The following is a 27,420-nucleotide window of genomic DNA, read 5'->3' as shown; positions in this document are numbered from 1 at the left end:
AGGAGAAGGTGAGAAACTGGAGTTGTAGCATCTTCACATTGTATATTACTGCAGTCAATCTGAGGCACCTGGCACCTCCAGGCTGGACACAAATTTGCTGTCATGAGCAAATTGTGGGGAGTTCAGCAAGCAATTGGACCCAGTGAGGATATGTTGTCAAAAAAACCCCTCCAAAACCTGGAGATGGCCTTGTTCCGAATATGCCCACAAAAGAAAAGGAAGGCCATTTCGCTGGAAGTATTTAAACTGATCCCAAGCATGACGTTTTGAAAACAATCCAGCAAGGACGGAGGAATAGTCCCCTATGATTCTGAATCATCACTGATAGTGGTAGAACCAGAATACAGAAACCACTAAGAAATCCCACTTACATTTAAAAAAGATATGATTTCATGTATCACTTCCCTCCCTAACACTACACTTCCCTAACTAATAAAACAACTTTCTAACTAATGCTATAATTGCAACCTGATGACCAAATAGAAAGTCAGATATATAGGCTGGGCTGATGACTCACTTGACAGTTCATTGCTCCACTTCCACAGTCTGCTTTAAAACATCAGTGGTTTGCTGTATTCTTGAACTCTCAAAGAAGTGTAGAGCAAACATCAAGACTTCTCCAACTGGGAGGTGTGGGCAACAACAACAACACAGGTTTCCCATTAATCCAAACTTGTAAAGTTTAAAGGTGTACAGCTAACCTAGCTATAGCTATATCCCTTTTTCATATTTGAAAATTCAGTACTGCAATGATAGGGATTAAAAGTATCACAAGGTGAGACCTCCTCTTTCTGCCACTCTCTCTCTCTCCCTCTCTCTTTTTTATATACCTTTCTCTTCCCAGGGCCACTGAAAGCAGGTTCGAGCCCCACTGGGGGGAAAAATTGTGCCCTCCAGCAAGGGCAAGCCAGCTAAAAATATTTACATGGGATTTAAAATAAATGTGTGGTCTCATTTTTAGTTTAATAATAAATATAATATGTGTACCTATTGAGAATGTTAAGATCCTAATGACTAATATCAATAAGCACTCATATAATAATTGCTCAACTAACTATACAGTACTTTAAATGTTACTTGTATGTGTAACACAACACAATGTGTATCACACAACAACTTTGTTGTATTTGCAGTGTTCACTTAAAAAAACATACAAATGTGACTTCGTGTAATAAGATGAGACTGCACTGTCATACTGTCAAACCACAGACGCAAATGTTCATATAGAGTCGCAAATGTTTACAGCACAACTTTGTAAGCTGGTTATTTAGAACTGTGTGTGCACTAAATATGAAATATTTATTTTATTAGAAATTACATAAAACAAATGCAAGATAGTCAGGCCCTGGGACGCCTTCTAGATTGCAAGGCCCTGGTAATTTCAACCTGGCCTCTTGCCTTCTATTCCATACCCTCCAACATTTCTCTGATTAAAATAGGGACATCTCATTCCACACATCTTACTGGGTTGCCTCAGCCACCGCTGGGCAGCTTCCAATATATATAAAAGCATAATAAAACATTAAACATTAAGCAAAACTTCCCTATACAGGATTGCTTTCAGACAGCTCACGAGTCGAATAACTCCATACCCTCTAACATTTAACCAATGAAAATAGGGACGTCCTAAGGAAAAGCAGGACATTTTGGGATCAAATCAGAAACTGGGATGGCTTCTCTAAATCAGGGACATCCCTGGAAAATAGAGATACTTGGATGGTCTAAGTTATTGCTGCAGCGCCTTCTCAGCTCAGGGCTCAGTGCAGGCAAACCAATCACTCTCCCTTAAATCCACCTCTGCCCCAACAAGCTTGTAGGTATATTTGACAATTATTAAGATACAAACTAAACTAATTTTGTATACCTAGATTCCACCTTAGAATGCAAAAGCTGCTGGCTTATTTCTGAATGGCCTGTTTCACTTCCAAGCTTTATATGTACAGGACCACACAAGTTCAGGGTTACTGTGAATGACCCTTCTCCTAATGGGTCATGATACCACAACATTCCCACTTGTATATGCCAATATCCAAACACACAGCTGCAAACTTTGTTCATCTCACTGTAGTAAGCATTCCAGTTTGAGAGTCCATCAGTTTTCACAAGTGAAGTTTTAATTAATACTGGAATTGTACAGAGAAAACTACATCTGTGAGTGGATTCACAATTTCCACCAGCATTTGATCTTGAAAAACAGACAAGATAAGTGACTATGATGTCAGTGATACTGTTAAGTCTAGGAACATAAGAAACCATTAAATCCAACAGCAATTTAATGCAGTATCAGGGCAATAGGATGTATATTTATGTATCTGATCATTTATTATGTTATCAACAAAGTTATCAAAAGAAGCTCAAGAGGTACTTGATGTGTTGGTGGTGCCTTTATCTGTTTTCTACACTTCCACGCAAATGTTTAGTGCTGCATCTAATTAAGTCGGGGTAGACCTAATGAAATCAATGGACAAATTGATTTCAGTGAGCCTGCTCTATAACTTAGTAGACTACAACCCTGGATGTTAACTGACTTTTAAAAATAAGAAATATTTTTTCCAGCCTTACTGATAAATATGTACATTTTGTACTTGTTGAAGATAGGGCCTTAAATTTAGCTTTGTTGAGTAACCTTAATGACACCTGTCATATATGGATTGTCTTGTTTTAAAAAGGTTCCAAAAGCAGGGCTAAGTGAGAAGGAAAGTGCACCAATATGCAACTGTAATGCGTTACAAAACTAATATGCTTTCTATTAAAAATAGTGCCAAATAGCACTTAATGTAACTTTCTACTTTTAGTAATCAACAGTTTTCTATAATACCCACCATTGTAGTCTTCAAGCCACATTACAAATGCATCTCTTCAATCTATTCCCTATTTTTAAAAATGAGCCATCAGATTCTCTCAAAGAGATGTATATAGGAATATACTGCTCTATTAAAAGGAATCCAAAGAAAGTAAACATTTAAGAACTGTACAGACTGATTACAGTAGAGGTGGAGGTTAATTGCATCAAAGTGAATTTCTGGTATGTGTAGGGTTGTTGTTGTTTTTTAAATCATGTTTAATTAATGATGCTTACATTAAAATTCATCAAATTAACTGACATTTCCTTTTTGGCCCAAGATATAATTATACTACTAAAAACAATACTATATATTCACTATGCCAACCAATACACTAACAAAAATGTTGTTCTTATTGAACCATTGCAAAATATAAAAATAAGAAATAAGTGGGTGAAAATTAATAACCTTTAAAACAACTACATTTGCAAAAAGATAATGTGGAAGCCTGACAAAATATTAAATGTGTTACTATGGAGAATCCTGGAAACTACATGACCTTTTTTTGCTTGTCACTGAAACAATTTTCATTACTTCAGGCCTGCTTCTGTTCTTGCAGTGGAACACATTTAATGATTAGTTCAAGTTTTAGGTCAATAGCATGCCAATTCATTTTCCCTTGCTGCACTTGTGTCTGCCGTAACAGAGAACTGTGTGCTGCAGACCTTCTTTTATTTCACTAAAGTCAAATACCTGTTAAAAAAATATATGTTCTTCTCACCTGCAGATACTGTACTGATACTGTACCATTCATGCTTTACATTAAATGCTATCCCACACATTGTATAAGCTCTTTCAGGATTAGAAGTTGGCCCCTTCCACCTGGAAATGCATAATAACCTAGTCTCATATAGTTCTGAAAATGTTAATCACTGACTGCATACATTTTGCACCTATTGCTTGTAGCTGACCTCACCAGGAAGTTCAAATTTCTTAACAGTATAGTCCTATTAATGAGACACATGGCTAATTTCTGTTGCAAATGAGGGCAGTAAGCATAAGGCAACGGAGGAAGGCTATTTGCTATATTGTTACAAATATGCAAGTATGCCTTTAATTACCAAATGAACTAATTTTTTATTATCCAGATGAAAAAAGAAAACCTGAGAGAAATAATGTGCATGTACACATCAAGTTGTCCAATATATTCCAAAGTTCTGCCCCAGTACAAGTAATGACGCCAATGCAAGTTCCTACCGATTCACTGAAGGAAATAAATGCAAATGTTACTACTGTATGTCAATAACATCATGGCCAGTTGCTTTTAAACTCATATAGGACACACACCTCTCCCTCAGCTGTACATACTCAGAAGAAAGACATATTTTATAGTTACTATAATACAGCAAGAATGAGGGTGGCGGTGGTTGTGGTGATGATGATGATGAAGGGGAGGAGGAGGAGGAGGAGGTTACTATCCCCAGTACCTGCTGGGAAACCATATCCCTACCTCAGCAAGTTGGATAAAGGAATAGGTCCAGATCCACTGCCCAGGAGCCCTCCTTTCCTGCCAGCCAAGAGTTTTTCCACCAAAGCCACATTCCCAGTGCGAGCAGCTTCCAGCAGTTCCTGGTCCTTCCCCATGGTCGGGAATCATCAGAGAACCTTCACACGAGACCACCCCCCAAACGCCGTGTAAGTTATCCCCGCCTCCCCACCCAAAAATGGACCCTCTCCACAAAAAAATAATTTCCCTGCTCGCCTGTCAGACTGAGCGATTTAGGGATATTCCTGAAGGCTTCACGAGAACTCAGCAGAAAAAGGAGCAGCAGGAGCAGTGGTTGGGAGGGGGAAAATCACCTCCTCCTATTTTCAGCAGATCATTTCTGGGTGGAGTGTGGAAGAAAAATAGAGGGAGGAGGGGGGCGCAGAGGAAGAAAGACTCTTCCCCCCACCCTCTGCCCAAATTCTAGTTTGGTGAAGCGGGGAGAGAGAGAGTGCTCAGAGCTCTCGTGCCAGGCTGAAGCGGGTGAAGAGTGAGGGAGATCTTAACGACCAGCAGGGCGCGAAATAAGGGGAGACGCAGTCTTGGCCACCCAGGCCCGTTGCTGAGGAGACAAGAGTTCTCCGCTTCTGAATGGCTGGCAGACTATGTGGGTCTCCCCCCTCCCTCCCCTATCTGGCTCCCGGTCGCGTGCCCTTGCTCCGGTTCCCGCTGCGTTGAGGGATTCTGCTGCCCTCCCTCAGCTGTCCAGCCCGCCCAAATAGCGGCAGCAACTGTAACAGGAGCTCGTCTCGCGCTCCACTGCGGTGTCGCGCGCGCACACATATACATACGCGCGCGCGACTCGATCGATAACGGCTGCCCGAAAAGGGGGGGGGGGGACGAGGAGCTGCGCGCGCGCGCGCCGTGGCTGTGGCGCGCGCTCACCCACCCTCACGCAGGAATAGCATTAGGGAGGGAGGGAGGCAGGGAGTGGAAAAGGGAGGAGCTGGGAGGGTGAGGTGGTGGGGTGAGACCGCGGTGTAGTCCCGTCAGGGTGGGGAAATAGAAGTAGCAAAACAACATTTCGAACGAGGAAGCTGGGCCGCCCGCTTCCTCTCCCCCCCCCCCCCGCACATTGCGACGGGAGTGACGAGGCAGGCCAGGATTGCCCATTGGGAGAAGGGGAGCTGGGAAAGGGAGGGGAGATATATATGGGGGAACTTGGGGGTCTCCAGAGCGGAGGCGACCCATAGAAAGCATTCCAGCAGCAATCACGGTATTCCCGTTTGCTGTCGGTGCGCCCACACTTTTTAAAAGGGTGTCCTCACACCGCACACCTCGCCCGCTAATCAAAGCAGATTTGCCTCTCTAAACCCACTGGGTAGGGCTGTTACGAAAATGGCACCTTTGAATCCACGGTGGGAATATTATGGAATCCAGAGATTTCTAAAATACGGGTTGCCTGGTTCCCCTCCCCAGTCCTTTTTAAGAGGTGCAAGTTCGCAGGGCACTTCCACTACTACAGCCAAGTCCACCAACCTGGTGAGTATTAGAGGAGGAGTTATTTTAATAAAAAAAAATAGCTATTCTGCTGCAGGTGGTTTCTCCTCAACCAGTAATAATATAAATAATTATCTACATCTGTGTAGTATGGTGGCTTATGTACTTCCGTTTCATTTTTATTGGCTCCTCAAAGGGAAGAAACTTAATATTTTTAATTAATTCTCTGAATTGAATTATATCTCTTGCTTCACTCTGTAGAGTCATTATGCTGGAGAGTGGAACTTGCATTATGTATATCGCAGGCTATTGCAATGGGGTCAGATTTTAGTACATCTTTAAATATTTAACACAACTTTTAAAATCAAATTTATTATAACATTCTTCTTAATTTCCCTTAATCTTTCTTTTGTTTTAATCTGTAAAGGTTTAGCCTTCCTAGTTAATAATGTCTAAAACATTCCTAGATTTTTTAAGTTGCCTACATATCACTACCAATCACTAAAGCAGCTTGCCCATCATGCAAGCTTGGTAAGTAGACCATCATCTTGGTATTGGTTATTAGCATCATATTATTCCATACCCTTTTGGAGAGGCAAGCCATTACCTTACCAGTACGCTATATCCATCCCTCCAAGCACTGTGATTGGAGTGTGTTGGGTGAGATTCTAACTCCCAATGATCAAAATCCAGTTGCTTTCCTTCCTTCCTCTCCCCCATCCTGGCACTTACATTATGTTGTTCATATTTTTTTCTATCGTTTTAGAGATGGACTGACTTTAAAAAAACAAAAAACAATCTCCAAAGAGCTTTGGTGGTGGGGTATTTATTTTGGATCACTTTAAGCAGGCCCCACTTGGGTCTGAACACAGTCACCTCAGGATTCTGATGAAGCAGTTGCACAGCCCTAGTAGACAATACTGAGTAAGGGAGATCTGCAGTCTGATTCAGCGTAATGTAGCTTCCTGTTTCTAGCAGGATTTTTTTTTTTAAAAAAAGTCTGTCTCAGATTCCACCAATGGTAAGCCCCCAACAAAACACTTTGAAAATATTCATTTCTCCCCAAATAGCCTTGTTTTTTATATGCCTTTTGTCCCTGCCCTGACAAACCTCAAGATAAAGCATTCTATACAGAACTTTCAGCTCAGCTTTTAATATTGTACTCTTCCCTATTTGTTGCATTTTTTTCAGGTTTAGTTCAGCATTGGTGAGGGTTGCCCTCTGCTAGTTTTAAATCCTAAAAAGGAATCAGGATTACCATCTAACAGCACCTGAACAGAAAGTAGGGATGAGGAACATCAACGAATGGCATACCATAGGGTTTCTCAAACGAAAAGTATTGCTATCCCACATCAACCTGTTCTGTTTAGCAGATGTCTTTTTCTCTTTTTCTTTCTTAAAAATGTTTTCCAAAGCAATAACTGATTATACCATAGTAAAACAAGGTGTTGCTGTTGAAGCAAATGACAAATGACTTACTCAAAAAGATAGCTGTAGCTGCTAAGCTTAAGTTGATATAGGCTAGCAGCAGCTCCTTTTCTTTCTGAGAGCGCATATTATGGTTATCTAGTATCTGAAGTCTCTCTTCTGCTGTGCCTGATGTTCAGAAAGCAAGTGAATGGTAATGTACGCCCATTCTACAGAAGTAGATGACATACTGGAGAGGGTATAAACTGAGCTGTGTGTGAATAGAATTCCAACGTTCTACTATATGTTGCTTTTGTAGCTAGATGTTTCCAATGCTCAACCTAAGTGGATGGCTGAGAAGGATGCATTGTACCAGGACCCAGAGATGGGGCAGATACCATGCTTGAGCTCTGATGACAGAAAAGTCCCACGTAATTTTAAAAATGTAGAAAAAGTAAATTTAGAATGAAATTAGAACATTTTCTTTCATGACTCATGCATTGCATATATGAGATGGGATAGTACTATGTGTGGGGAATGGGGACTGTGCTTCAAGCTTGTACTGAGTCTTAAAAAAATGCTTAGGACCTGCATGTATGAGTGGTTTCTTCTGTTTTGATCTATTTTGCTCAGAAATGGCACATCATGTTTTTATTAGAATCTGCTCAGATTATACACACACACACACACACACACACACACACCCCACAATGCCAGTATTACTATGTGCCTCCTCAAATCTGAGTTTTCAGGAGCTGCCACTCTCATGTCAAAACCTTGAAATTATCCTTGCACAGCAAGGCTGTCTTGGAAATATGGTCTACATAATATGCTGGATCAGCGCCAATTAAATTACATGTTTACCAAACAGTATTGCAGAATGAGCATATTAAGGTTTCAGAGGGCAAATCGTAAAATATGTAACATCTTCTGAGATTATTTTCAAGTTCTATTCACTTGCTTTTTGTAAAATGAAAGATACACATAGAACAAAATCTATACCCCCATTACTTCCCTAACGTACCTATTCCAGAAAAAGATTAATAAGTTTAAAATATGAAAGCTCTTTTTCTGTTTCTCAGCAGAATGACATATTAGAAGTCCCACAAGTCAAGGCAACTCTTGCCTATGACCCTTTTAAACTCTTCCACTGTAAACAACATGGTTCATTGCACCTCCTCCTTCCCTCTCAGAACAGCTGAACATGCAGCAGCTGGCAGTTCCTGGCATAGAAAATCATGAGAGTTATATAAGTACCTTAATCCTTCCATGTTGCTTCCTGATTGGCACTTAAAATGTAGTGACTCAGCCACTGATGTATGATCCCACAACAGTAATATGTAATTTATGAAGAGCCCCTTTAAGTTCCTCCCTTTTCATCAGCAAAAAGCTTTTCTCACGCTTCATCTCAAGAAATCTCAACACTGTAATGACTGGCAAAACCTCTGATCTCAAATAGGCTTAAATGTATTTGAAAACTAGAAGAAGAATTGAAGCAGCTCTCTTCATTCTATAGGTTACCGCTACTTTTAGAGTTTTCAGTGAAAAGTATTTGGAAACATTCAACTTAGTTCTCTATATTTGTGGTGATAAACTTATCAGACATTACTGATAAGGGTTCAACAGAATTTTGATCTAACTTTAGATTGAATAGAAAACTATCACTCTTAATATAGTGCCTTGAACGATTTCTGTACAGTTGGGTATAAACCAGTAGATTTTTCTGTAAAGATTTTGTGTAAAAGCTTTACAACTCACTGGAGAAACTTTGAATGACTTCTGTGTATTCTACCATTAGACCTCTAACTTTAAATCCCTGACCCCCAGTGCAGTTTCTGACCAAGAAAGTTTTTTCAAATAGCAAGGTTTCAGAACCTGCTTGAGGATGTGTGTTTTCCTCTGTCCAGAGCCCCTCTTAGGTAGAATCTCGGTACATATAAAAAACACTGTGAAAATGCTTTTTAAACATTTTGAAAAATACATTGAATTTGACATAAGTGTACTATCGACATCCAGTCTAGTCTCTATAATGCACTTAAAACACGCTTAAAACCTTATTTTTGCAGCTGTATAGCTGAGTCTTTAGGTTCATTATACCAGTTCCTTTTCGCCACCTCAGAGACTATTAGGGAACAGCTTCCTAGATGACTGTATGATTGATCTCCTTCAACCAAAGGTTAACCAGAATACAACTTGTACATAATTTGGGCCACAGGTTTACAATTTCTGTCAATCAGTTGGAATCAGGAATTCCTTGGGGTCATTCCAAATACACTCTTTGGTTTCCAAGTTCACAGAACAACAGCAGTGGCACCTTGTATTAAATCTGTCACTGACTTTGCTATTAACTCTTCTTAGGTAAGGTTTTGTTTGTATTTTATCTCCAAGGTTTTTTCATCCAGGAGAAGTAGTGAGCGAACAAGCTGAAAAGACAAGTGTGACTTAAGTGCTTAAGTGACATTATGAACACTTCATGTATCATGTTTGTTTCTTTAAAATGCAAAGTGTGTCATCTGCTATCGTGGAGCTGTCCATGGTCTAGCAGAGCATTCTTTGGACCTTGCTATCTATTCTTCCCTTGCAGCCTGCTTTCTGCCTATTACCGTACTCTTGATGCTGAATCTGTTATTAGTACCTACCAATGCTCTGACTCTTCCTCTACTTTTATCTTCTTGTTGTACACCTATAGGGCTTGTCTGTCCACAAAGATAGCAACATTTTTCTATTTGCTTGTTTTGTGTTTCCAACGAGGTGGCTCAGATAAAATCAGTTGGGGTTTTTTGCAGGTACTATAATGGGTACTTTATATGACCATAACCTTTCCAACATCCTATGAGAGATATTGTAAAATACTAGGCACAAAGGTTAAGCTGCCACTGAACCATGCTGGACTGTGATATGACCTTTGGGGAACTAGTAAAGCTCACCTCTAATAAACCATATGCTACACAAGACCCACAATTCTTACCTTACCTTCTTGCACCCTCCATTTCCCTTGATCTCCCTTTCCTTCCTCTCGGGCACATTACAAGCATGACCAAGATGACCTTTGGGAGTTCTGATTTCATGGGTTACTGCTATTGCTGAAATGAGGGGGCAGGGCTGAAATCTGATTTTTGTCCTTCCCTCTGTAATCCTGGCTGCAATGCTGCTGTTCCTTCTGTCATGCCTGGTAAGTTGATTTAGAAGGAAGGGGGAAGGTGTTTTGAGGATTGGGTTGGCTAAATAGGAGGAGATGGTTTTCAGAAAGTGTTACTATGTTTAGGTTTGGAGTTTTCGCCAAAGGTGCCTCTCTTCCCATCTTTGACATGTGTACTTAACAAAGACAATACATGCATGCCATTTTCCAAATGATACTGAAATCAGTTTTTACATTTCAAAATAAACTGAAAGACTAGTGGCTGTATTCTATATTCTGGAATTAAAAGCATTAACAGTTGCTTGCGAAAATGGCTCTGCTGATCTCACATTTCATTTGGGGTGAGGGGAGAAGCAGAATGGTTTTTGTATAGGTCAAAAGCCAAGGACTGTTTTTATATGTGAGATTTAAATTGCATTTGAGCCTCCTGTGCTATTTATGTTAATATCAGATCACTTATTCACATAAAAAAGAATTTATAATAAGGCTGACATTCTGGTCAATGTAGGTTTTACATTCGTAAAACCCTCATAAAGACTAACTATAACAGTTTACCCTTGAAACTAAACTAAAAATGCATTTCCAATTTCCAAACCCAAGACGAAGGTTCACAGGGTTCTCACTAGATGGAGCTGGTGCTCCCTCGAAGTCCTTCAGCTTGCTGTAATTGAAGCAACAATGAATGTTCCTTGGGAATCTTTTTTATAAAAAAATTTTTAGTAAAGCATATGGCTAAAGCCTAATTCGAAGGGCATCAAAGTATTTCCAGAAAGCAAGGCTTCATATTTAGGAGGCAGTGAAACTCCTCAACTAAATCAATTTGTTTAACTGGAACTTAGATAATGCACTGATGATGTCAATATAAAAATATTTTTTGTACAAATTAAATACTGAAAGATAACATGGATGGACCAAATGATCTCACTGTCTGGAGCTACAGGAACTGGATGAAATGTAATAATACAAACTCTAAGATCATCTGTTTAAAGACTTTTGCTACTTAATGCAGAATCATCTACTGGGAATGACACAAGAAGAGAGCTGGGGTTCTTCAGAATTGACCAGATGATTGAGATGATGTGGTGTACTGAGTACAATCCCAGAGTATACTACATATGACACTTCAAGTTAGAGATAAGAAATTATTAAAAATGACAAGATCTTTTTTTGGGAAAGTGTTATCTCATTTCAACCACAATATCATCACTGCAGCTGACCTTATGAGAGGAAGCTGGAAGCTGGACCAGCAAAATGGAAAGTATATATACACGCTCCCATTTTTGCTGTCAGAAGAAACAATTAAAGACACTTCCACCCAAGCCAGTTCTTCACTTTCCCACACACATAAAACTCCAACCACAGAACTGTAGATATTAGGACTCTGGTTAGCACTTTTAAAAACAAGGTATTTCCCAATTCCGTAAAACATTGTATAATTCAGACGAAACAAATACCAGACAATGTTTTCAACAAAATGATTCAGAAAGGTCTATCCAAAGTGAATTTTCCTATTGGGTGTAGTCTTCATTATTTTAAAAACTTAGAACCTCCTGCACAGGTCTGTGCTTTTTATTTATATATTTGCAGCAGTTTTCAGCTGAAAACTAGAATTTAAATTTTTACAAGTAGCCCATAGTTTATAATGCAGTTTTACATTTTTAATGGAATTTCACAAGTCCAAGAGGGCAGTTATTCGATTTCCCCCCTCCCAAGTGCATTAATATACAGTTAGATTACATTTTTACAAAAAAAACCCAATCTGTTAAAAGGTTTAAGTAAGGAATGTTCCTACAAATGACCAGTGATCATCTCTGAAGAGCCCTGGTCTAATCATTAATTAGTGACAGATCAGCTGACCAAGCACCACTCCAATATTCTTCACTGTACAATGGTCACAAATACTGGATAAAAAGAAACCAAACATTAGCATGGTTCCAGCACAGTTGGAGTGTTTCCTCATTTTCTTGGGTCACACCTTTCCAAGAGTGGTTTCAACACATTAACACAGCTGATAATGTAGGCATAAAGGGGGTGCGCAGTCCCAGGCAAGTTCTGTTGGTGTTAGGCCCAGTCTCTGGATGATTACTTAAGTATTAGTTAGCTACGATGGACCATGTTGTGCCCACCTACAGTTAATAGTGCAAATTTAATCTCCCTTGAATAGTACTTTTCTTCTACCAATAACAGAACTTTATCTTCACAAATGAAGATAGCCTAACAATGACACATGGTACATTTTATTCATGCCACCACCTATTAAACAAATTAGTAACATATAATAGAAATTGATTTTCCCTGCATCACTGCATCTTAAATTCAGGCTAAAGAGAAGCACATCCTAATTCTTTGAAGATGTTGACAGAACTGATTATTCTGCAGAAATTTTGTTCAGAGCTCAGGTTCCAAAAACAGTCTAAAATGTATCCCTTTTTGTTCCAGTGCAACATTATAGAGTCTTCTGTCATTTATTTTCAGTATTCATCATTTTCATTTGATGAAGCAGGGTGTCTTTTTCCAAGTGAGCTTCAGCAAGAGCTGTCTTAGCTTTGGCTAGTTCTTGTTTAAGACATTCATTTTCTTCAATGAGCTGGAATAATAAAGTAGAAATTAAGAATTTAATAGTGTTATATACTATACTATACTATACTATACTATACTATACTATAATCTTTATTGTCATTGTCCCATGCAGAACAATGAAATTGAAAAACTACATAAAACATTCAAAAACCCCTAAAAACTCTGAAACCCCATTTTAAAATACACTATACTATAGAGACCCCTTATGCTGCGTTTAGAACCAGAATTGCATTTGCGTAGAAACTTTCTCAGGCGGCTAGTCCTGGCCTTTATAACCCTATACCTTCTTCCAGAAGGGAGAAGCTGAAAGAGATCATTTCCGGGGTGCGTGCTGTCCTGCGCTATCTCTGCCGCTTTCTTATGGCACCTGGCAGCATAGATTTGATCTAAGGTGGGACTCCTCCTCTTAACAATTTTAGACTCCTCTTAACAATCCCCCCCCAAATAATGCGTTCTTAACAAAAAACAAGAACAAATTTTCATGAGTTTGAACCAAAGGTATTAGTTATCTAAAATTACTTCATGTCCCTCTTTCAAAATGCTTTGTAAAGTTCATTTTGATGGGGGAATAGTTTGAAAAGGTATGGCTTTGAGCAGAAGGAAAGAATCATGCTAAAACATACAATTTTTGTCAAGAGACCTGCACAATGAAATGTTCTGTAGTTTTATGGTTACCTGCTCCTTGATCGAATCAGATAAATTCCTAAAAGGTTTAAGAGACCTTTTTGGAGATGTTTGTGTAGCTTGAGACAGACAATTCTGTTTTTTGTGCGCATCAACTTCAGCAGTTTGTTCTCTTGTATCATTACTTGTCTTAGTCTTTGGAACATCACTGCTAGGTGTTCGGTTATCTGTTAAAAATAAATAATAATTAAAATGGGTGATACCCAACAGTAACAGCTCCACTACTACCAGTCTATTTCTGGGCACAAATCAAAGCGCTGGTTATGACCTATAAAGTCCTACACAGCTTAAGTCCAAGCTATCTGAAAGACTTGCATTCCAGCCCAGGTTTTGACGTCCTTCCCCTGCTGAGGGACACTTGGTAGGAACACAGGAGATAGCCTTCTCCATGGCTGCTCTCAGAATTTGAAACTCCCTCCCAGGAAAAGTTAGACAGGCTCCCTCGTTCTTCCGCTGGCTAGTGAAGAGGGGTTTTTTTTCCCCAACAGGCATTTGGGAACTGGCTGCTCTTAATTAAAACGATGGCGCCATGCTGGTGTTTATTGTAATTATTGGTATGGTTTCAATAGATTTTATATATGTATATAATTTTAAGTCGATCAGTGTTTAATTGTTATTTAATAATTGTTTTCTCTGTGTTTTAGCAGTTCTCATTCTTATCTGTAAGCTGCCTTGAATCAGGAAAAAGGCAGAATATATATATATATAGCAATATCAGTCATACTGAGTAGAAACATTGAAATCACTTGATAGTATCCAATGATTGTACCTCAACAGCAATTTATCTCAGTAACTTGAATTGTACAGTGTCAATATAAAAAAATATTAAATAGTTAATGATCTACAGCTAAAAAGTATCAAGTACTATGAAACAAAGCTGTATAGCATGAGCTTTCATAAATAACTAATTTTTCAAAAAGTGCATACCTGTACAATCACACCTTCACATAACTATATCTCAGCAAACATCTTAAACTGAGATGCCATTATAATACTAGACTTTATGGTTCTAATGGCAGGTGTGTAGCCACAAGATACCCTTAAAAGGATAAGCTAGACTGGTCTAGTGGTTGTTATGATATTACAGTAGTGTTAATAGATGTAGCTAACCACTTTACCCCATCAGTCTTTGGGGGCATTCATTTTTTATTTTCCAAAATATCTGGATTGGAGGGAGTTCTATTGTTTATGAAGTAAATTATAACTCTTACTACTCAATACAACCTTTGCCTTAGTATCTCACTGCATCCAACACATAATATTATTGATAGTGAAATGAGTCAGTGTTCACATCTTTGATTTACCATTTACTTCTTCTTGTTAGTTTGCTAAATACAGATTTATGCCTTCACATGTCATACTCCCAAATCAAATATCAGAATTTAAATTAATCCTTTGACACTTAAGTATCAGCAACTTCTTACGAGTTCTGAGCCAGATAGGGGCTAGGAATAAGTTTCCAAATTATCTGTGGCCCTTTTACAAACAGACATTGGAGATATATTTGGAAGCTTAACTAGTTATCCTTTCATATGTTAGTTTCAAGCTCGTTTTTTGCATCTTCATCTTAAATCCTTTATAAATTTAAATGAGGCTGCTAATATCACCTATAGTGAAAACTACACCTATGTTGCATTTTCCAAAATCTTAATTTAAAAGTTTCTTTCTGTTTGATTTAATGCTATTTCAGTGTCCAAAATTACAAAAGCTAGTAAATTCTGCATTTGATATTTATGGTGATCAGGCAAACAGCAAGAACAGGATAATAATTTAAAAAATTCAATACCCTCCTTGTACTGTTGAAGATTGTTCACTCACTAATAAAGCTTGACTGATTTTGACCTATATGGTTCAATCTATTAGTGTAAAAACTTAGTCATGATTCATCAATGATATCAATCTATATGATAAAAAATGATGTTTATTTTTGTTATGAATAAATAGCATCCTTGCCTCATTCCATGAATTGGAAAAATCAGATGTTCTTCAACATTAAACAGTTGAACTTACAGTTTAGTATTTTAGCATTCTCCATAGTTTAAATGTTTTATTGAACTACCTGCATTCCCGCCCCCCTTATATAGCCCAAATGGGAGGGGCAGATGGGCCTTGTCAACCTGGGAAGGTGGCACATCCAGGAGAAAGAAAACTCTGATCTAAACCTTCACTGCCTTACGGGATACCTTCAGGAGAATAAAGGGCTAAGGAGTAAACCCTACACAAATCCAGAGTGGAGTCCCCAAGTTGATTGGATGGCACCTTTTACGCCTCCTTCTAGCAACTCCAGCAACCAAGCTGGTGCCAACATATTGCTCTGCTTTCCTTTGGACCACCATCAGCAAAGCTGAGATGGGGGTCTTCTTGTCTGGGCAGCCCAGGACCTCCAAACACACTGCCGAGGCTTGTGCCCCAGGGAGGTCACTTCAGTGTTGCTAACACAACGGTTTGACTTCACCCCTGGAGGTGCGCTCCATTGTCTCTCAAGATAGACAGATGCCAACATCAAAAATGGTAGAGGCTTGGACTAGATTGCGCAACACATGATTTTTTCCCATGACGATATTAGACTATAGTATTTATTTCTATTTTCTTATGAGTTTTATCCCACTTTCAATACAAATATTTCCAAGGTGGGTAAAAACACTAAGAATAATAATTTGGTAAAATAAAGGCAGGCAGGCAGACCTCTGATGCAAAATGAACCATCATCTTTCCTCTCCACCATAAGGAGGTCAATATTCAGCGTTACGGGGGCTGGTTCAGGAGCAGTTAGACTGTCACGTGGGCTGTCATCCTAGAAAATATAAGTGAAACGAGCATATTTTTAAAAATATATGACATTAAATTCAAGCAGACTGTAAAGTTCTCTGTGATATTTGAGTCAATGGCGGAACTCCCAAAAGCATCCAACAGAGACAGACAGAGAGACTTTGCTTGCCACTGAGGAATGGCTGCTTCTGCATGCCCTACTCTCCTCTTTCACAAGCAAGCTTCTGACAGATGAACTCTGAGACTCTTTATACTGCAAAGAGTTCATGAGAATATGCTTCGAAACATCCAACTAAATATCTCTAAAACAAGGCAGAACGTTGAATTTTACTTCATCTAATCTGGCAGTATAGCTGAAGACAATATAGAGCACTAATGTTAGAATAGCTTTCTATGAAGCCAAATTTTACTCAATAGTGCTTTTTTGAAAACATCACATCATTTAATAACTTTAAAGCTATTGACTAGTACCTAACAGGAGCTGTTAATTTAAGCTTTATTTATTTTAAGCAATGCTTTCCCTCAATCCCAAATTATCAATATTTACTCTGAACTGACATCAATCTGACTCCAAAAGTTACATACTTTTAAGTTGATCCTAGTATTAGAAATTTTTATATTCATAGGCATCACTTCTGCAACCATTTCATCTTCCAAAAAACGTTGAATGTTCATAAGTGAAGACATTAGGAAATCAGCACTCAAGCCTTCCACATGACATTGTAGAAACCCATTTTTTTCTGATAGCAATGAATGTATTATAGCACTGGGTCCACTTTCCCATCTCAGTCTGATTTCAGGAGTTGATTTAACTGGCCCAGTCACGGTCTTAGGATCTGAACCTGTTATAAAACCAGTACAGAATCAGGTAAACCAGTTTTACATGACATTAAATGTCTCTTTTTTATAGTCCATCTTCCAACATGATGTAAACACTGACTACTTTGAAACAAAACAAAATATAATGGGGCTATGTCATCTACTAGACAGCTAACTTGTATTAGGTATTTTGATTTAAAAATCTATAAAAGGATGGAAACTGCTTCCAGAATCTTTACAGTCAAAGGGAGTGTAATCAGATAAAGGAAGTATTCATAATTTCCTCTCAAATGCCTATTTTACAAATTAATTTCACAAACTTCATAGCATGTCTTCCTTTTAATGATATTTCAGATGTACTGAATAAGCAACAAAGTATAAAATAAATCCTGCAGTATAATCTATGGGCTGTATCCAATGTTGTCCATGAATGAATGGAATAGACTTATTCTTGCTGATCGAGACTTTTTCTATCCCCTGCAGCCCCACTGCATGCCTTCAAAATCTGCTCTGCAGAGGTACAGAACACTTCAAAGCAGATTTAGGGGGCATGTGAAAGACGGAAGGTACAGGAAGCTGAAGTGCCATTGCATGGGTGATAGTCCCATCTGCGCCACATGGGATTCCACTGTATACTAGTACCTAACTGAATACAGATAACCATTTATTGCGGTTAGAGAAGTCTGAGTGGGGGGGTGGGGGAATCTAGGTTCTGGCCTTTCTTCAGATAATTCCAGAAGAGTATACAGACACACCTACAAATCCACTAAAGGTAAACAATTTTCAAGCCCCTTTAAAGTCTTTAGTTGTCCAAATCTGTAGGCTATTTCATAACATACTAAAACCAACAAAACAGAATCCTTAAGACATTTTCACTAGTGTGAAAGCACCAAAAATGCCCTTTTATATTAAATTAGTTCTTACCTGCTGTTCGGTTGCAAAGGTAATGTCGAACACTGATATTGCCCAACTGATTTGGTACAACCTGGTTTACCTGAAGGCATACATCTGTGTCATTACCTCTGATGTCAATTTCACCATTAACACCAAATATTTTAAAAACCACAACAGACATCTGTCAACAAAATGAAAATACAATTAGTAACTCATCTGGGAAAGCTCATATTATGTTGACCTCCCCACCCCACCCCAACAAATGTGCAGACTCAAAGAATCACATAGTTGAAGTTTTATTTCTGACTATCGGTCGAATAAAAACCAATTTCAGTTAGAGTAGGTTCTGTAACCCATTGGGAACTTTTGACTCATAGCACTGAGTATAAAACTACTTACATCTCCTCCAAGTTGAACATAGCTATTGTGTGTTAGTGATATCTGATACATCTGTTAGTCATAGTTGCTTGGATGAATTTCAGTTTTATTTTGGGGATGCTGATTGAATATTTGGGCTGATAGATTATTTTTAGTTAATTTGGGAAGTTTATATCCTCCCTTTCCATACAATATACTCAAGGCAGCTCACAACATTACAGATAAAACAATGAAATAGCACACATGTCAAAATACAGAAGAGAAGCTAAAGAACCACGAGCTAATAAAACATGTATTTTGCAGGACAAATAACATAATCAACTCAGTAGGCCTCTGAAACAAAAAGGTCTTTGCCTGGCAATGGAAGGCCCAAGAAGGGAACAGACAGCTTTCTTTAGGAAGAATGCTTTGGAGCATGGGCACAGTACTAAGAAGGCTCTCTCTCAGATGGTGGATCACAGAAAGGGTCTCACACAGATCTTAATGTACAGGTTGGTTTATACTGGAATAAGACAATCCTTCAAATAACTTGATCCTTTTAGGATTTTAGGTCATAACCAGCACTTTGAACTGGCATGAACTCTAATGGGATGTCAGTGCAATTGTAATAAGGGCACCACCTGCTCTACTATCTGGCTCCAGTCAGATACCTGTATTCTCAACCAGAATGAGTTTCTAAACACTTTTCAAAGGAAATACCATTGCCATTTTATTGTGGGCGGCTCTGAGCATTTTGCAGGAGAACGAGTTTTAAAATAAATAATTAGAACAAAATAATTGTGAATGTAACCCACAGAAGCTCTATTTTGGCAGCAGCTCATCAAAAGGCCCATTCACATTCATGAGATCCATGCAGAAGAAGGACTTCATATATTTATTTGCTTTCAAACATATGGAGCAATTTGTTCACCTTATGCTAGTTCATAAGCTTATGATTTATGCATAATAAGAAATAAAGACATCAGTTGAATTTTCCTACTCTAGGCACTGTTCTGGGGGGGGTTGAGATAATTAAATCCACAAGCCCCGTTTCTACTTTTTAGGGAAATACTGGCCCCTCTATAGAGTAGTTAAACTAAAGAGGCTGCCACAAAAGGTTAAAGTTACATAACCTTAAGTCTGATTCCATGGCTGTCTGCTAATTCCAAAATTGCTAGGGGAAGCATTATTCAACATATACAGTTGTACCTTGGTTTTCAAACAGCTTCATTGTTGAACGTTTTGGCTCCTGAACGCTGCAAACACGGAAGTGACTGTTCCAGTTTATGACCTATTTTTGGAAGCCGAATGTCCAACAGGGCTTCTGTGACCTCCGATTGGCTGCAGGAGCTTCTTGCAGCCAATCAGAAGTCATGTTTTGGTTTCTGAAAATTTTGGAAGTCAAACAGACTTCCAGAATGGATTTCGTTTGACTACCAAGGTACGACTGTACTTTCTTTTTATGTAGTTGCTAAAGCAGAGTGAACTCTGTAGCCTTCTCTCCTATTTCACAGAGGGCTATTTTTTTGTCCAGGCTGTGCCACCCTCATTTGCATACTTTCCCCACTATTTTCAAAACAGCAACGATTCAGTTCTCATGACCAAAGCTCTGCTCAAACAACCCCATCCAGTAGAAACGTTATGAAAACATCCTCCTTATTGGGCGACCATTACCATTTCTTCTTCGCTAGCATCTTGAGCACTCTCTGAAGCTGCGCTGAGGACATCCGGAGATGATCCGCCATAGTTTTCCATCACTGTGTTTTCATCAGGAGTGTTTTCCAATGGTTTATTTGACAAGATAGCTTATATATTCATAAAAAGACAGATGTGTTTTACATTTGCTGTACATTTTTATAAAGATACTTCATGCAGTTGTCACTAGGTTTCTAAATTTTAAAAAGGGGATTTAAAGATACACACATACTGCTGTGTACGTTATCTAGCTTTTATGGATGTGGCATACTGACCAGCTCAAATTCAGTTCATCTAACCATTATCTACCTACAGCCTCTTCCAAAAATACCGCACAACTTAAGCAATTCACCCAGCGTTTGAATAGTCTTTTATCTTAGACTGCAGGAAGCAGCTCTCAAACACAGGGTGGCAGCCACCTAATTTTACTCAGAGTAGAACTAAAATTAATGAACCCAACTTAGTTATGCAATGAGGCAACACACAAAGTGCATCACTTAGGAACACCCAGGAATTTTTTTATCCAACAGGCTTTTAAACCAAATTCTGATTTTATAGTTTTAATTCATTTTTAATCTTATTGTATTGAGTCTCTTGTATACCATTTAGAAATGTCTAATTAAGCAGTATACAAATTGCTGAAATCAATAAAATTGAAATAAGGTACTGTCTCCAGCAGAAAAATACTCAGAAAGCTAATTTTTGAAATCTTGCTTACACTTTATACATTTTTCTCAAATGAATTTTTCATAATAATTAAACATATACATGGCAATTTAAATTCAATAACACTAATATATACTGAATATCGAGTCAAACTCTGTCCTTCATAATAAAATACCTCATTTATATAAGGAAAAATTAGTCATGCAGTCACCAACAGCATTTAGTCATAATTAACAATTATCTATGAGGAATACTCTAAGGATCCAGTCTGCTTGGCTGGAATTAGATATGCTGGCACTAATGTCAAGTGGAAACTCATTAGCCATATGGTAAACCAATCCTACAAATCAATGGGCTCAGCCTGTAATGTACAGTATTTTCACAACAATGGCAGTTTCACAAGAGGTTGTATATCTCTGAGATATACAAATGTAAATAAGATCTTTCTCTTTTTCGACATACAATCTAAAACTAGTACTAAGCACTAGTGGAATCAAGGAGCAAAACTCAGAAGATTATTTGATTCACTATCACTTTAAACTCCAAAAACTGGACATTTACTTACCTTTCTCCAAAAAGCTGTGGCTATCACTTCCATCACTCTCTAAATACTGTTCCTCCAACAACATGCTATCAATAGACATGGTATCCAAAGAGGCTTGTGATGGACTTTTCTTCATGTTCTTATAAGAAACAGAGAATGCAGGGAGATTGGACTGGCAGCGTTCCTTAGGCTTTCCACTTTTTAATATAAAGATATTAGGAAATTATTAAGGTAAAAAACTAAAAAACAAAGAAAATAAAAATGTTCCAAACCATTAAATTAAGGCAAATGTTGGTGAGAATTTTGTATTTCTACAAGTCAATAATTAAATCCGGTACAAAAAATTATTCTGCTCTGACTTCTGTTAAAAACAAACAAATTGAGCAATTGGCAATTTAGCAGCAAGAAAGGAAAAGTGTTCCAAAATGGCACAGGGCAATGGCAATGGCACAACACCTACTTTGCAGGTTGGCGGCGGCGGGGGGGGGGGGCAACAACTCCTGCCTGAACCTCTGGAGAACCACTGCTAGTCAGTGAAGATCATACTGAGCTAGATGGTCTAATGGTCTGAGACTCAGTAAAAGGCAGCTTCCTATGTTCCTAAGTTTCCTAGAGCAACTGTTCTGGGAAGGCTGCACAATGTGCATAGCCACCAGCAACTATGAAATGTTTTCCTGCCACAGCCATAGGGCATATATTTGTTAGGTGTATAGGCCTTCTAAACCTTTTCTAAATATGCTTACGTCTAACCCTTTCTCAAATACCAGGAACCCCTTTCAGATTCCATCCTGCCTTTCCACCTCCCTCAAGGTTTGCGTTTTCTCTCCTCCCATACTGTGCATTACTTGGTTCACTATCTTATTCATTGAAGCCATGCCTCCCATTTATTTCTCCTGGCAGTAGCTGGCACTTGCACAGAACCGCTATCACAGAAGAAGCTACCATAGAAATCCCATTGCCAACTTCCTAATGATGGTAACATGTTAGAGTAGCCTTAAGTCTCAATATATGGTTAACCACATGGGCCCCCACTTTACTGAATCTAAACAAAGTTAATTTTCTAGAAGTTTTCTATACCTTAATGAAGACTGAAATGCAAGCGTTTTGGTTGTAGCCAACTTTTCTTTGTCACTTTCAAGCTCTTCAGACTGCCAAGCAGCATCAGATTCGAAGTCTCTGACTTTAAGAGGTGAACCTCCTGCTCCACTTTCCTTATTTGAAAACACACTTTTGTCATCCTCCTTCTCCATCAACATCTCAAGAGAATCTTCTCTGCAATTCAAAACATTAACCAATTCCCTGGGATATGTATTACTCTTGTCACTGAGTGACTCACAAATCTCTTCTGAATCACTTCGACTGAAAAGCCCACTATTTTCTTCATTTATTTTCCCCCAGAGTTTTTCTGAGGCATCATCAGAGAACGTACTTCCCCTTCGCGAATCACTATCTGATTTGAAAAGAGGGTCTGTCAGAATGGCTTTGCTAAAATCAGCATTCACAGACCTACTGTCAGTTACAGCATTCATATCTGAACTGCTTATCTGTGCAGTATTAGTAGGAGCTAGCTTGCTCTCCGATGCATAAGCTTCTCCATTCTCCAGGGGTGAAAGGTCTGATGCCACTGGACTTTCTCCTTTTAAAACAGGAGACTTGCAGGTGCTTCCTTGCATCAGTGGATGAAGCAACAGAGCTATGTCTGCACTTTTCAGTAAGATCCCAATGCAGACATCTGCCTGTTTTGCAGGTTTGCCTGTCACAGTCTCTACATCTTTTCTTAAGTTATCCAGGAGCAACACAAGAGATTCTTGGAGGTAGAGTAAGAAAAGATACTGGTAATGATTGATTTGCATGCTCACATGTTTTTGGACGTGAACAAGAACATGAATATCAGCGTCAGATATAAAATGTGTAGATTGGGATCTCATAGTGCACAGGTTTTCAATACCGTTGGCCAAGGCTGCAGTCTCAGTGCTGTAATACTCTTTCAGAAGCTTTTTGCGCTGCAGTCGGTTTGCAAGGTCACTAGAGTCAGGTTTTGAGGTGTGGGGCTTCTGATAAGGGGGCTCTTTATGCAGTTGCTCAAATCTTGTGGGCTGACAAACCCAGAGTGTAAGTGGAAATGACTCCACAAAGCTCACTGGCCGTCCTTTTCCACTCTTCATTCCTTCAAAGTCCATCCAAAATTGGGAAAAATGAATTGCCCAGACATCAGAAGCAGCAGATGTTTTAAGTGCAGATTTATTCAGCTGGGGAGTGATAAAACCTTTATAGACATCATGCATCTTAGTATCTTGTTCATGGGCATGTCGCTGGAAAATTGGATGCAGAAGATTAAAACAGTCAGGGGATTTTGGAAAGCCTGTGAATTTTCTACTGAAAAATTCACAATCTTTGAAGTTTTGGAACACTGCTTCCAAATCGGAGTGTCTACAGTTTGGTGAGTGCCTTGTGTTTGTACAAATCATTTCAGAACTCTGAATAGAAATTGAATGTGGATCATCCTTATGGTTTCGTTTCCTTTCAGAAGGTATGATGAACTGCAACAAAAAGCATAAATATTAATTTTAAAATCAGAAGCGATTCAAGTGCAGAATTTTTGGGAAAAGTTTTCTCAAACTACAGGAATATATGCCAGAAAGAAATGTGATCTACCGCAGGGAGTGCATACATTACTGATGAAAGTACATAGAAATTCTGAGCAATCATAGCTTCCCAAAGTTCAGATTGCAATTCCGCTGGAACTGCTGAGAAATTGGAGTGAGGTTGAGTGTCTGACTGCTACATTCTTGGCTACTTCACACTGGAGCTGAAGTGACACTGGGGTGACTACAGAAGCTAAAAGTAGGGTGAAGGAATACAGTAAGCCCACAACTTAAGTGCATTCAACTTGTGCTTTATGTATGTGGCAAAAAATTAAAAATAATTAAAAAGAGGCAGAAGGGGGCAGATTCCATTAAAAATGACATGGGGAATCCCACCCACCATAGAACCCATGGGGTTTTGACCAAACACAATTTTGGCTTTACTCACAACCCCTGAAACATAACCCCCACATAAATTGTGGGATTGCTGTATGTGGGTAGCACAAAGGCTGATGTCCTTAGTGGTATAATTCCACAAAGTATAACAAGCTCTCTTAATAAAAACTAAATAAGAGGATTAATATGCATAGCAAATAAAAATACAAAAGGGTTTTTTTCTGATACCTTAAAAATGAACAGATTTATTGTGGTTAAGGCTTTTGTGGACTAGAATTTTCTTTATCAGATGCCAAGTGGTTTTGCTTATAGTTGGCATGTTATATATTCCATTCTTTAAATGGATTATATATTCCATTCTGGGCTGTTTTCCACTTGCGTTTGTGCTAAATTAGGACACTATAAGTTACTAAAATACTTTTCAGATCTAAATTGTCTACTCCACAGAGTTTATTCCTCTTTAACTTTGTTTACTAGACTATTACTAAGAAGGGTAATACCCCTCCCCACCCTCTCACTATATATAAGGGTCTGGTGACTTCTGTTTCAGTGTATCTGAAAAGTGTGCATGCACAAGAAAGCTCATACCAATAACAAACTTAGTTGGTCTCTAAGGTGCTACTGGAAGGAAATTTTTTATTTCGTTTCAACTACAGCAGACCAACATGGCTCCCTACCTGTATTACCCCATACTCTCTTTCCCTTATATGATTACAGAGTTAGGAAAGTTGTGTGGTATCTAATGTTACACTGGGAAGTGCTTCTGAAAACCTGCTCCAATTAATTTTTTTCAGCCAAATGAGCTAGAAATTAACTTTTAAAATAAGTGAAGCCTCAATCTCCAACAACAACTTACCCCTTTTATATCATGTGTGGTTTGCATTTCACAAGTTGCCCTTTATTGGACAATACATATTTTCTCTCTAAAGTGGCTGCTCCCATGCATCATTCATGGCAGGAATTCAACACTGAGCAATGTTGTGCTGTATCTTTGACAACATTACCTTTATCATTAACCCATCAACTCGAACGTCAACATGTTCTTCCGGCTTTGAATTGTCATTTAACTTGTATATGGCCATGAATTGGCTGAGACTTTGTTTCAAGTCCAACACAAACTGGTTAAGCCAAAGAACACTCCTCTCATCCAGTGTGAATTGCAGAGCATTTAGCTGAATGTAAAGGTTTGGACTTGGAACTAAAGGAATAAAAACAAAATTATTATCTTAAAAATGTTTTTAGAAGTAGCATCATTCTCTCTAACAACTGGCTGAGAGCATTAACAAAATCTATATCCAATATTATGGGCATAGGAAAAGCCAATCTTGGAAGCCAATGTTCTGGCTGTATACAGAGTACTATTTCTGAACAACTGCATTCTGAACTCTGCATTCTGTGGCTACTGAGTATGCCAAGTTCTTAATGGGTTATTTTGAGATTATTTTTTTCCACTTATTTTTTTCTACTTCCACAACTGGCGTTCTCCTGTACATGCTTTCTCCCTCTTTTCCCCAGTTGCCTCATTTGGCCACACAGTGGTGATATCTTAGTCCCCGAGTCCATTCTAAGTGTATAGTCAATGTGGGTAGCCAATGTAGTGCCCTCCAGATGTTTGAACTACAACTCCTATCGGCCCCGGCCATCACGGCCAATGGTCAGGGATGATGGCAACTGTACTCTTAAAAATTTGGATAGCACCATGTTGGCAGTCCCATATATTGGGGGGGCAGGAAAGAATGATGGAGGGACACAGCCTTATCACAGGAAAAGTAAGGTAATTCTAAGTTACAGCACTTCTCCTAGTCCCATCTAAGTCCCATGAAAGAGTAAGACTGAATAAACTCAATCACACACCAATATAATGTTCTCTAATTGAGCTATCAAAATCTTGACCTTTTTTATTCTCCTGTCCAGTATATAAACTGACAGAACTAACTGTGAATCACTAGGCTTGCAACCGCTTCCTTTGTAACTGTACCAACTTTACTGAAAGTTATCAGGCTACCATCAGTAACCTGATAACCCTTGCATATAAAGTAACAGGCTTCACCTCTCACTTGTTAACCTCCTATAATCACAACTGTAGCCTCTTCAGGTATTAAAGTAAATACGTGAAGAGAGGCAATAAGGATGAAAGCATTAGCCTCACCCATGCTGCCATTGTTGTCACCTGAATGCCTGAAGAAATCTTATGCTGAATTCAGCAACACATTCTTGTTCTATTTACATACAACTTTTAAATAGCATTTTACTCACAGACTGATTCTACACATTGCAAAGCTCGTTTGGGTACAGAATATGTTGGAAATAATATGCATGGGTAGTAATCCCTGTGAAGTATCATCTCCAATTGTCATAATCTGCACACAGCACACTTCTGTACATGAGGGATGAATAATCTGTGGGACGCAGGTGGCGCTGTGGGTTAAAGCCTCAGCGCCTAGGACTTGCCGATTGAAAGGTCGGCGGTTCGAATCCCTGCGGCGGGGTGCGCTCCCGCTGCTCGGTCCCAGCGCCTGCCAACCTAGCAGTTCGAAAGCACCTCCGGGTGCAAGTAGATAAATAGGGACCGCTTACCAGCGGGAAGGTAAACGGCGTTTCCGTGTGCGGCTCTGGCTCTGGCTCTGGCCAGAGCAGCGATGTCACGCTGGCCACGTGACCCAGAAGTGTCTCCGGACAGCGCTGGCCCCTGGCCTCTTGAGTGAGATGGGCGCACAACCCCAGAGTCTGTCAAGACTGGCCCGTACGGGCAGGGGTACCTTTACCTTTACCTTTACTCCAGATATTGGTCTTCAACTCTCTCTTCATCCCTGACCACTCTAGGGCTGATAGGATTTGAGAGTCCAATATCTGGAGGGCCACACATTTCCCATCCTTACACATAGCAGCTTTCACTGGTATGGAAAAACAGGGGGGCTTTAAGGACCACACCAAGTTAAGAGCACTCTGAGCATTGGGCTATTTCCCCCCCCCCCCCGCATTTTTCACAATGAAGCCCATTTGGATGTAAAGGAAAGTAACAGTTTGCAAAATAGTCTAACTGCCCTTGGCCAGTGCTCTATTATATATAAAAAGGAACACTTTACAAGAAGGAAAAAGAAATTTTAAAAATCTTA

At 39.0% G+C, this 27,420-nt stretch overlaps 2 protein-coding genes and 2 long non-coding RNA genes across 11 annotated transcripts in view; 2 read left to right on the top strand and 2 right to left on the bottom strand.

The window, feature by feature from the left end:
• ANKS1B (ankyrin repeat and sterile alpha motif domain containing 1B) overlaps positions 1–5,129 on the bottom strand; it is a 319,748-nt gene extending 314,619 nt beyond the window's left edge. For 3 of the 7 annotated variants that reach the window (XM_083698555.1, XM_083698567.1, XM_083698568.1), the window contains exon 1: positions 4,294–5,128. In XM_083698555.1, coding sequence (XP_083554681.1) covers positions 4,294–4,427 — 134 coding nt within the window. In that variant the 5' untranslated portion in view covers positions 4,428–5,128. Of the gene's footprint in view, positions 1–4,293 lie in introns of all 7 variants that reach the window. The other 4 variants (XM_083698562.1, XM_083698566.1, XM_083698569.1 and 1 more) reach the window with 4 other exon arrangements.
• A 33-nt stretch (positions 5,130–5,162) lies between these two features.
• Positions 5,163–7,485, top strand: LOC310825389. The gene is made up of 2 exons (XR_014555255.1): positions 5,163–5,811; positions 6,961–7,485. It is a non-coding gene; the product is annotated as an uncharacterized lncRNA (long non-coding RNA).
• Positions 7,486–11,868: 4,383 nt separating this feature from the next.
• BLTP3B (bridge-like lipid transfer protein family member 3B) overlaps positions 11,869–27,420 on the bottom strand; it is a 35,379-nt gene continuing 19,827 nt past the window's right edge. Inside the window, exons 13-21 of one of the 2 annotated variants that reach the window (XR_014555206.1) lie at positions 25,309–25,502; positions 22,401–23,863; positions 21,345–21,462; positions 20,093–20,223; positions 18,092–18,242; positions 16,934–17,190; positions 16,265–16,373; positions 13,571–13,746; positions 11,869–12,902 (exon numbers count right to left, since the gene is read on the bottom strand). Coding sequence is in view for 1 of the 2 variants with exons in the window: in XM_083698552.1 (XP_083554678.1) it covers positions 12,777–12,902; positions 13,571–13,746; positions 16,265–16,373; positions 16,934–17,190; positions 18,092–18,242; positions 20,093–20,223; positions 21,345–21,520; positions 22,401–23,863; positions 25,309–25,502 (2,783 nt within the window). In the remaining variant the exon portion in view is untranslated. Of the gene's footprint in view, positions 12,903–13,570; positions 13,747–16,264; positions 16,374–16,933; positions 17,191–18,091; positions 18,243–20,092; positions 20,224–21,344; positions 21,521–22,400; positions 23,864–25,308; positions 25,503–27,420 lie in introns of both variants that reach the window. The other variant, XM_083698552.1, reaches the window with a different exon arrangement.
• Positions 19,940–27,406, top strand: LOC310825422. Its single transcript, XR_014555302.1, has 2 exons — positions 19,940–26,716; positions 27,087–27,406. It is a non-coding gene; the product is annotated as an uncharacterized lncRNA (long non-coding RNA).

The sequence above is a fragment of the Podarcis gaigeae genome (genome assembly GCF_964106915.1).
Source record: "Podarcis gaigeae genome assembly, chromosome: 10".
Classification (NCBI taxonomy): Eukaryota; Metazoa; Chordata; class Lepidosauria; order Squamata; family Lacertidae; genus Podarcis; species Podarcis gaigeae.
This window is presented reverse-complemented; position numbering and strand designations above follow the sequence as displayed.